The 12,060-nt window shown below is 37.1% G+C and overlaps 1 protein-coding gene across 4 annotated transcripts in view; it reads right to left on the bottom strand.

Annotated features, from left to right (window-relative positions):
- RFX3 (regulatory factor X3) overlaps positions 1–12,060 on the bottom strand; it is a 317,169-nt gene that overhangs the window by 29,579 nt on the left and 275,530 nt on the right. For all 4 annotated transcript variants that reach the window (XM_056106892.1, XM_056106894.1, XM_056106891.1 and 1 more), the window contains one exon: positions 7,642–7,850. In XM_056106892.1, coding sequence (XP_055962867.1) covers positions 7,642–7,850 — 209 coding nt within the window. The remainder of the gene's footprint in view (positions 1–7,641; positions 7,851–12,060) is intronic.

Here is a 12,060-nt window from a genome sequence, read left to right as displayed (position 1 = left end):
GAGAGCCTGGCAAGCCACCGAGAGTATCTCGCCCGCACGGCAGAGCCTGGCAAGCTACCCGTGATGTACTCGATATGCCAAACACAGTAACAAGTCTCATAATGGAGACGTTACTGGGCCCGCTCGAGCAAATCGATGAACAAAGGGAGGACCGTGACCGTGATGTATACAAATTATACACATAATAATTTATATGCTAAAAATATACGAAAAAATTGTTTCTCACTCTTTAAAATTTGAATAAAATCAGATATACCTTTCCTAAATTCATACACATCATATCCATTCTGTAAAAATAATTTTTATAGTTTTAAATTTGGTAGTTGTAATTTGGGTCTCCTGCTTTTAGCATTGTTGGTTCAAATCATGTGCCTTAATTTAAAAGTTTATTGATTAAATATGACAAATGTAATAGTTGTTTAAAATTAAACATTTCTTTTTAAAAATCTTTTTGGGTCACACCCAGCAATGCACAGGAGTTACTCCTGGCTCCTGCACTCAGGAATTACTCCTGCTGGTGCTTGGGGGGACCATATGGGATGTTGGGAATTGAACCTGGGTTGGCTGTGTGCAAGGCAAATGCCCTACCCACTATGCTCTCCTCCAGCCCCCAAATTGAACTTTTATTATAGAAAGGAGTAAAGGAAAATTAAGCTTCTATTTGAAAAAATAGCATAAAAATAATTATAAGCTGGGGCTGTAGCAACTGTACAGTGGGTAGGACGTTTAGCTTGTAAGCAACCAACCTGAGTTCAATCTCCAGCATCTATATGGTCCTGGACACAGCCAGTGGTAATTCCTGAATGCAGAGCCAGGGAGGAGTAACTCCTGACTATCTCCTGGGGTGGTGAGCCCCACCCCCAGCCTCCAAGAAAGCTACAGTAAAATGTTTCTAGTCTAATTCAAATCTAACTACTTGGAGTCAATAATTTTGAAAAAATAAGAAAGTAGAAGCAAAAATTTGTTCCTAATTGTATCTATTTATCTGAGCAGAGACAGCAAAATAGAACCTAAAATAGAACCTAGAGGAAAAAAGTGGCTAACGCCATGAAAGCAAAAACATATCTGATTTTATCCAAATTTTCAAGAAATTTAACTAAGGCAACATATATCATTTTTCAAACTGTAAGAAATCAAAAGATTAGAGTGTTGTAGAAGATTTGAGGCAAGAACTTTCATTTATTCTTCCTACCAGTTTAAATTCAAAAAATCTGTAGCAGATAATTTGGCAGCACATCAAAAAAATGTATACATCTACTGACCTGAAAATTTAATTCTAGAAATTTACCCAAATGAACAGAGGGATAATTTAAATGAAACAGTAAGAGATAATTTAAACGAAACAGTAATTACAACAGTAAGAAACAATGGGAGGAAATGAAATGTCCATTCGTAGAATTCTAATTAAATTAAGATATATTCATATGTGAAATGTTATGCAATAAGTTTGAAGAAATGAAGTAGGCTAGACATAGAGCCGGTAACATAAAATAATGTTATAATGTTAAATTAAGAAAGATGCATAACAGGAGTTACTTAACATTAAAACTTTGGACTTAAAACAAATGGCAATGTTAATAGTTTATTAGGATTGAGAAAACACATTATTAGGATTTTATCAGTCATATTTTAAAAAGTTACCAGAATCTGTCTAAAGATACATATGTAATTTTATACAAAGCAATCATTATAGTATTTAAAAATATTATTCCACAATTCCATACCACTGAAGGGCTCTAAAATAAAGGAAAAAAATAATGTACAAGACATACACAGTGGAATATTGTGGGACATTAAATATTACTTAGTATTTAATTTAATTAATAAATATCCAGAGATATTTAATGATAAGATATGCTCAAGATATGTTAAGGGAAAGACATAGATACAAATTATGGTAAACAACCAGATTCTGATTGTATACAACACTTTAAAAAATACTTAATCCAGGACTGGAGTGATAGCACAGCGGGTAGGGCATTTGCCTTGCACACAGCCGACGCGGGTTTGATTCCCAGCATCCCATATGGTCCCCTGAGCTACCACCAGGAGTAATTCCTGAGTGCAGAGCCACGAGTAAGCCCTGTGCATCGCCAGGTGTGACCCAAAAAACCAAAAAAAAAAAAAAAATTCTTAATCCACTGGTTGTTTCTGGGCATTAAAGGTATAGAATATTCAAGTTTCTTCTGATCATAGTTTTTGTATTTCCCTTGTTTTCTAAAGTGAATGCATATTTCATAATGGAATGCTTATTTTTAAAGCTGATATTCGTTTTAATATAGAAAGATTAATCCCTGGTCACTTGAATGCCAATGAATCTACAGGGGTAAATACAGATATGAATAGTAAATTACACGTGTTTCTAAATTAAAACTAGGCCCTATGTTTTCTTCCAAATGCAGTAACCTTGAAGTCCTAGAAATAACGAAGGTAAATATATTAATATTACAAAGCTCTCTTAATAGCACGAGAGATTGTTTTCAAGAGAATTTAAACTCAACCACACAACAGGTACTTATTGTATCCTTAGTGTTTCCCGGTATCTTACTCTAGGACAAGTCAGACAAAATTCAATGGCATTCACATTAGGAAAGGAAAACCGATTGCAAAAAATAAGTAGACACAAAATAGTAAAGATGTCAGGAAAACGATTTTCAAGCAGGTACTATCAGAGCAGAAACTTGATTGAAGTAAAGGGAGTGAGTCATGCGAACATGTGAGCTTCTGCGGCAGGAAGAAGACAACTATAAGCTGAGGTAGAACGAGTTTAAAGACCTGCCAGGAGAGGCATGGTAGGGAGTCAGCAAAGAAGAGAGTTCTGGATGAAGTCTAGAGATAACCACCAGAAAGACAATGAAGGTTCACATACACCATTCTAAGGCTTTAAATTTTGTTTCAAGTATTTCAAAACCTCCAGACAGTATGATACTCACTTTATTTCAGCATAAAATGTATGTGAAATATGAAATTGTGTTGGAAAACCAAAATATACTACTAGTCTTCGGCTGTAATAACAAAAAAGGGATAAGCATACCATGAAATTATTGTCGCATATTCAAGAAAAGAATTAGTTTAGCTGTATTATTAAATGCGGTCTCCTTTACTCTTTTTGCGTTGGGCTGATGCCCTACAAGCCAAATATTAAGTGACACGATTACCAGTTTAATTGGAAATCTATTGTCCATTTCAGACTATTGTAAAATATGTTACAAAACTGAGTCCATTGAATTTCTTGTTGCTAAGCTACCACGAACTCACCTACTTTTGAAATTAGAATTATAAATGTTAACTAGGTTATGAGAGATAAGAAACGTCTTTGTGTGTTTAACATTTTATTCATGTTTGGAAATTGAAACATATACTATAACATGCATTTCCCAATCTGCTTCTCACGTATTTGAGGATACAGCGTAACCTTCTTAAAAAGAAAACTGAGAACACCTTTCCCTATTACCCCCATGCCAACTATTTTGTTTTGCTTAGTTTGTTTTTTTTTCCCACACCTTGCAGTGCTCAAGGCAGACTCCTGGCTCTGCATTCAGGAATCACTTCTAGCTGTGCTGGGGGGACTGTATGGGGTGCTGGGGCTCGAACCTGAGTCAGACAAGTGCAAGGCAAAAGCCCTACTTGCTGACCTGTCACCTGGGCCCAGCTGCTATTTCTTGCCGAATGATTATAGTTGATTCCAAAGACTCTCATTTTTGTGATAACTTATATATTATCCAATTGTAGGTAAGGCAGATTCCCTAGGCCTCCTTTCAAGTCACAAAATCATACTACAAATTCCATTCTTAGAAAAGGAAGAGGCAGACTAGAACTGACATAAGGGTAGTGGGTGGTGGGCAGTCTTGGGCACTTTGTGATGGTGAAGGTGTGTCAATACCATCAAAATTAACACTATTGTAACCATCTTATCAAGATACAACAAATTAAAAGATTGTAATGGATATTTGGAAGGCTCTATTCTTCTGTACATAGGCAGACAAATACCTCACTATTTCTTTATTTTTGCCTCAGAAAGATGGTGGCATTTTTCTCCCTCGCCTTCCTGAGAACCATCAATGGCCACTGCGAGTGGTTAAGAAAGAAAGGAGCACCAGCTGTTATGCAAGAAAGGAGCACCAGCTGTTTGCAGCAATTGATCAACTGCATCTCTCATGACTGTCTGCAAGTTCACTTTGATATCTCTGTACATGTGAATATGCACAGAGAATAAAAAAATTTTTTAAAGAGAAATTGACTTCAAAACACAATGGGTTTAATGGTGGAGAGTAGCTAATTCTTATTCTAACATAAATAAATATTTAAATATGACTCTAATAATTCTTCTTCTCTGATTGTGAATGTAGTTTCCACTACTTACTCTGTTCTTGGGCCTCAATAGAACAGTTTAGATTTTGAAGGCTCTTAAATTTCTGAGTTATTCACTTTGTCTATCAATAGGAGATACGGATCTCTCTGAATGCACCTTTCCTTCTGAGGCCCTGAATTGTACACCTTAAAGACTTTCTTTGAAAAGAAAATAATAATCATACTTATAATGTGTCTAATAATAAACCAATTATCCCCAGCTCAGGGGAGGACAGAGGTCAAGCAAGTGATCATCTACTGGGTCTGTGTATCTGCAGAGAACAAAAAATAAAGCAAGGAGTTTTCTTTCTTTTAAAGATAACTGCAACAAACCTTGATGGAGACAGAGAGTCCACAGATGTATTTCTAAAGCAAAATCAAGTAAATATAGGTTAAAAAAATAAAATGAAAAATGGATGAGTCTAAAAAAAGCCCAACAAAATAAAAAAGCAGTGAGAAAGAAAAAATAAACTTTCTTTTCCTGACACAAAGGATTTTTTTTTTTAAAAAAGCTAGTATCTCTTTTTCATCAATCATTCATGAAATATATATCTCATCTCTATGGTTTTCTGAAGGGGTGGAACAAAGGCGAGTATCTATAAATCTTCTAAAGAAATACTCACACATTAAGAATTTAAGATATTCCATTACTATTATTGTTTCTGTATCTACTTTGAGAACACGTTTTCAAATATTTCCCACATATTGCAGGAAACCTTATTATTTATCATCAATAGATTTCTATTTAATAGCCATATCCAAACTTCATACTGGCTTTAATGAAGCATACTAGGTGGTCACAGAGCAAACAGATTTTTTTGGGGGGGGCTTTTTGGGTCATACCCTGTGATGCACAGGGGTTACTCCTGGCTCTGCACTCAGGAATTACCCCTGGCGGTGCTCAGGGGACCATATAGGATGCTGGGAATCGAACCTGGGTCGGCTGCATGAAAGGCAAATACCCTACCCTCTGTGCTATTGCTCCAGCTCCAAGACAGCACCTTTTAAGAACAAAGGTATTAAACAGGTAAGAGAGAATTATGAAAATGTTTCATTCCAGAAATATTGGAAAATAAAGCAACACAAAACTTTTTTTTTTCACTGCTGTTGACTTTGGAGTAAACACAGGAAAATTATCTGCAGGACATAGTATATCTATAGTTCTTCATCAGTTTAAGAAATAAAAATGGGACCAAACCTTCTGAGAAAAAAAGAATTCACTAATAAGAAAAAGCAAAGCAACTATTACCATTCAACAACAACAACAACAAAAACTGGCTCCATTCTTATAACGATGGTCAAACAAGTTGGAAATCCTAGAAATCCTAGAATTTGGGTTTTCTGAATTCACAGGTTACTACTTCCTAAACTCTGTTACTTCTTCATTTATATTCTCCCCTCCCAGCTAAGCTGTAGATTCAACTGATGTTCTGATGACAACAGTGAAGCCTATCGACACAGAGTGTGTATGCCCCCACTTCACAGTTCTACACAATTTATTTATAATGTTTATCTTTATCTCTTTCTTGCGATGGGGATAATACTGAACTTGTATTAGCAGATGCTATTATAATTATTAGTATTATTAGATTTTTTGGGGGGGGCGGGGGGCGGGGGACACAACTCCTAAGCAGTGCTGAGGGACCCTGGAAGGCAACTTCAGCAACTGGACAGGTGATTCAATGCAAGGACCTGAGGACGATGTGCTGCTCAGACTCTGAGAGGCCAGGGCCACATCACCTGGTGAGGCCACACACTGCCCAGCCACACTCAGGGGGAACAAGTAGTACTGGGGCTAGAACCAGGGTTGACTACATGTAAGATCCTTATCTTAACCCCTACACTATCTCTCCCTGATTATCAGTTTCATTTTAAAAAGACTTGAAGACACAGAGTTCAGGCCTTCAGAATGAATGGCGTGGAGAGTTGTAATCATCCTTTTGGTATAAAACATCGACAGCTTAGAAAAGTATGAGCTTTTAAATCTGAGGCATAAGCATAGACTGAGGAATGAAAACTGCATTAGTGTATGCCTGACAACTCACACAGTTTTTAACTCTTGGGGTAGGCCTCTAGTCAATAGCTCATCTCAATAAATTTTTTCACATATAACTTAAAGGGCTTTTCAGAGGTTTTGTTACATCCGACAAATATACATTTAATACTGTATTACTTTAATCAAAAAGTGATACAATAATGATGCCTACTAAATATTGATTATTCACTAGAATTACCAGAAATAAGTCTTTTTGCTTTATTTAGCTTTGTGGGCAAATCTGGCATTGCTCAGGGCTCACTCCCAGTGGTGCTGGGGATCAAACCTGGGTCAGCCCCATCCCCAAGGCAAATATCTTAAGCCCTGTGCTATCTCTAGGGCTCCAGAACTAAGCTCTTTAAAAATATATATATAAAACTTATATTCCTAATTACTATTTCCTAATCACTAAGATTTTGAGTCAATGGGGTTTGGAGAAGTGCCTTAGAAATATTTAAAAAGGGGCTGGAGGGATAGCACAGCAGGTAGGGTGTTTGCCTTGCATGCGGCTGACCCGGGTTCGATTCCCAGCATCCCATATGGTCCTCTGAGCACCGCCAGGAGTAGTAATTCCTGAGTGTAGAACCAGGAGTAACCCCTGTGCATTGCTGAGTGTGAGCCAAAAAGGAAAAAAAAATTTAAGAAGTTAACTCTGGGAACTAGAGAGATAATACAGGGTGCTTATCCTGTGTGTGGTTGACTCTGGTTCTATCCCTGGCACTGCATAAATGGCTTCCTGAGCAATGCCTGGAGTGATCCCTGAGCAGAGCAGACCTAGAGCACCACCAGGTGTGGCCAAAAAACCAGCCCTTGCAAATTAATTCTGATAGGCAAATTAATTCTGAACAAATTAGGCAATTATCCAAATGGTTCTAAGCACACTTGAGAATAACGTGGATAACTTTTTAAGAAGTGGAGATTTCTTGGCATCACCTCCACAGTTTCTGATTCCAGCAGAGTTTGGGAAGGGGCACACATTCCTAATATCTTTCTAAGTCACAATCATGCTGTTAGTCTGGACATCAGTTTGAGAATCGGTGAATTAGAGAAATGAAAAAAAAAAGAGTTGCTGATAAAGCCTTAAAAAAAGGCTTTGAGCAAAGAGGATCTCTCTTTCTAACAAAAACTTTGTTCTCAATGTCATCGTATGGTTTCATAGTGGGATCACTGAGTTGCACTGAACGAAGTAAAACAATTACAAACACCAACACCAATAGAATATGTAAAACAAATTTTAGAAAAGACTGAGAGGATACCTGTAGAAGGACCATTTTAGCAGAAATTGCCTGGCAGCTTTCGGAAAACTGGGTCTTCCCTCGTAGGGTTTCAGTGCTTGCATCATCACGTTGTCAAGCCACGCAGCCCACTGCTCCAGGGTGCTCTGCTGCTGAAGAGTCATCTTGAAGTCCGTTTCTAGTCTCTGAACCATGTTGTCATCACACTGACACACCCAGGAAGCCTGCTCCTGGCACAGTCCACAGAAAGCAGAGGAAAAGCTCAACTCAGCATCATTTCATTGCACGTGATCACACCAACCACACGTACGAGGGAATAGGAAATTTAGGGATAAACAATAAAACACTAAGAAAATGAATGACCACTTGACAGTTAATAAAGAAAGTAACACTGCCTTTGAGTATGAAAAACTGACATAGAAGCTTGACCTGGTTTTTCTGTATTAATGAGTATGTTAAAATATATGATCACTTCAGAAAAGTAAAGCCTGGACCTATGGTACACAGGGTCTTTCATTCTGTTATATTTTGTACTTCCTTCAACAGTTCTCAATGTTTCTACCAGACAACACTTTCAAGCCCATTCATTGAGAGGATTTGGAATAAGTCAGATGGATAAATAGATTCAATTTGCCTAAAGTAATCTCTCAGAATTAAAACAGAAACAGACTTGAGTAGTATTACGAGGAAGCATTTGCTATGCAAGATTTATGTATTGGGAACTTGAAATCTCAAGGGCTATCGAGGCAAGGACATAAGTACAGTTTAATTAATAGGACTGAAAAACAAAACTAACAAGAAATAATACTATTGAGAAACTGTAGATTAGTAGATGCCAAGAAACTCAATTACAATAGCATTCCTTCTGGTTCTGACTGAGAAGTTTCATGTTTGGTAATAGCAATGAAGGCAGGAAAATTTAAACCTACTTTTTTATTAGCGAGACACCATGAGGTACAAGTTGTAATTTTGTGCTTGGGTTTCAACTATACAATGATCAAATACCCATCCCTCCACCAGTGCCCATTTCCCACCACCTACTTTTAAGAGAGAGAGAGAGCTCAAAGGCTTGCTTTGCACGCAAGAAGCCAGGATTAATTCCTAGCTACACGTGGTTCTCCACCCCTTACTCTGCACTTCTAGGAGCAATGGTGCCATGAGTGCCAGTGGGTATGGGTCAAAAGAAAACAAATAGAAAAACCCTGTATACTGAGGTCCAAATTTATTGTTTCAGTGGAATAAATCCTTAATCTTAGCCTCTAGTACCAGTACATCTTGATCCTATGGATTTTACCTATTCAAGAAGTATTTCAAACAGAAGACGCTTCAAGTACAATATACAGACTCAATTCATTTTATTTCCCTGGGGAAACTAGTTTCTCCTGTATTCTCAGCTGAAATGCTATCCATTCTCTTTTCTCTTTTTAATCATAAATACTTGAAGATTTCATCCTCTAAATACCATTCTTACGTATTTAAAATACACTAGAAATGTGTTTACAAAATCGTTAACCATTTTGTTCATGCATTAAGAAATAACAAAATTCGAAGTAGATCTAAAATCCAAGCACTGAGTAAACCACTACAAGCTAACATAATTACCCTTCACATGCCTTTAAATACTTACTGTATATCAATATTTAAAATGAAAGAGGACCACATTATCCTTCTAATTAATGGTATATTTAGTTTAACTACACATGCTAACTGAATTATCATGTAAGCAAATGTAGAGCTTTCTTTATTGCTCAATGGTTGAATGCGCTTTAGTGTTATGAATACACGGTTATTTACATAATAAAGTCCAAGTTAGAAATTAGTGTTTATTCCATTTATTTTCTGTTAGAAATAATGCCATAATTAATGATCCTATAAGTTTGCATGCCATATCTTTAATGATCACTTCCGATGTTAAATTCTAAAATGTAACTTCCACTGGCACAAATTTTTTCAAATTCTCAAAATAATGATTACTCGCATGGACAATTTTATTTTGTGTTTTATGCCATTCCTGGCTGTACTCAGGGTTTACTGCTGGCTCTGTGCTCAAGGATCAGACCTGGTGGGACTTGAGGGACCATCTGGGGTGCCTGAACCACACCTTGATCAGCGGCTGTATCTAGTGGTACTCAGGACTTCCTCCTGGATCTGTCCTCAGGAATCACTTCGAGCAGTGCTCAGGGGCCATATGTGGTGCCGAATGGATTGGGACCGCCAATTTGCAAGTGCCTTGACCCATGTACTATCTCTCAGGCCTGCTGTCTTGTCTTTGATACGATGAAATTATCTAAGAATAACTAGGTAGATTTCAATCTGTGCTGTCAAAGTGATTCTCAGAAATTTTGTGTTCATTTCAGAGTCCAGGAAATAGCCAAGATAAAACGAGGGGAAAAAATAGCCTTCTCGTTGGTAGGTATGGAATGAGTAGAAAATAAATACATAAATTACCACTAATATGCAAAGATATTAGCAAAGTTGGCATTTATACCGAGAATAAACTCATGGATGGGTATACATTAATTGACATACTTTATAGAGCTGAAGATAGACAAACATGCATCTAAAAATAGTCAAAGGATCAGGAGTGTGGTTCAGCAGTACACTACATGCTCTGTGGACATAAATACTTAGCATTGTTGGAGATGGAGAGAGAGCAAGCTGGAAAGGCACCTGCCTTGCATACAGTTATCCGTCTGGCTCCTGGCACTACATACAGTCCCTCGAGTACCTCTAAGAGCAATGCCTGAGCAGAGCTGAGTGTGGCCCCCAAACCAACCCACCAACAGTCAACTATTCCTAAGCATTACGAAAGAAAAAGAAAAGAAATACACACATAGAGTAAAAATATTTAAGATATATCTCAAATACTTTCAGAAATCATTTTATATGCATTTATATTATTCAGCTTAAATTACGACTGAAAACCCCAATTTATTATCCCTATTTTTCTTAAGGCACTTTCAAACGTTTTTGTTCTGAAAAATGTTTACTTGATTGATTTGAAGTTCATCTCACCCAGGGACTTACGGAGGGCAAGCAGAGGGTAGAATGCTTGCTCACAAGCTATCTGGGTGTGATCCCCGTCATCCCTTATGGTCCCTGAGCCCTGCCAGGACGGATCCCTGAGTGCAGAGCCTAGGAGTAAGCGCTGAGCACTGGCGAGTGTTGTCTGAACAAACAAGTAAAATAAGGCTCATTCAAATCTGAAATAAGGATAGGAAATAAATATTTGAAAAAAATGTATAAATTTGAAGGCCAAATGAACTTTTACTATTCTCACTAGAATTAATGTAAACTCCATGGAAATATGGAAAGGTGATGTTTTTGGCATTTGTGATTATACATGTATTTGTGTATTAATTTATAAAAAGATTTTTTAAAATTTATAGATATTAGTTGCTTGAACCTAATCAGTAAGTCAGAATAAACAACTAATTTAGAGTCTCCTAAAATGAACTGAGGTCCAATATTATATTTTGATATATTTGGTGATTAAACCAAAGTAGGGCTGCAGATTGAGATATCAAGGACATGGAATGATGAAAAGTTTATTTTTTTAAGAATTCATGCTGTTTAAAATATTTTAATGTGATGTAAATCACAGCATTATAATTTACTCTAACTATACAGTTTCTCTTGGTATATTCAGTTTTACATTCACGTCACAATAAATTTGGAAACATCTGATTTCATTTTCTCCACGAGGAGCCTGTAGACGTCCCTTTCCTGTCACCTTCCAATTCCCCAATCTCTTCGAACTTTACAAACACTAATCTACTTTATGCGTTCGTAGGTTTTCCTTTGCTGCACATCTTCATCCAAATGTAATCATGAACCCCATGTGATTCTTGGCACCTGACTTGTTTCATTTAGGTTTTCAAAGTTCACCCAGGCGGCAGCAGGTATCAAACAACATTTCTTTTTGGTGTGAAGCAGTGTTCCATCCGGTGGTCATACCACATTTTGTGTATATATTCATCAGTTACTGGATAGTTACTGATGAATTTTCACTTTCATGCAGTTCAGGTGAAGAGACTGATATGAACATACATCTAAACTTTTTTAAGCACCTGTGACTTCGTCTGGAATATTTCTAGTAGTGAAGTTGCTGAGTCATACAACTCAAATTTTAACCTTTTGAGGAAAATGCTAGGCTGTTCTCCCTCGTGGCTACAGCATTTTACTCCAATTAGCAAGCAGAGTCTGAGGGTCCCAATTTCCCCACATCCTCATCACGCGTGTTATTATCTGTTACCTTGATTATACCTTTTAGTGTAGATGAAGTGGTATCTCACTGTGGCTTTGATTTGCATTTCCCCGGAGGCTAATGAAGTCTGAGCATCTTTTCAGGTGCTTAATGGGCATTTATGTATCTTCTTGGGAGAACTGTCTATTCATATATGTAATTCCTTAATTGGGTTGTTTCTTAAATTATTGGGC

Source organism: Sorex fumeus, unplaced genomic scaffold (genome assembly GCF_029834395.1).
Source record: "Sorex fumeus unplaced genomic scaffold, SorFum_2.1 ptg000149l, whole genome shotgun sequence".
NCBI lineage: Eukaryota > Metazoa > Chordata > Mammalia > Eulipotyphla > Soricidae > Sorex > Sorex fumeus.
This window is presented reverse-complemented; position numbering and strand designations above follow the sequence as displayed.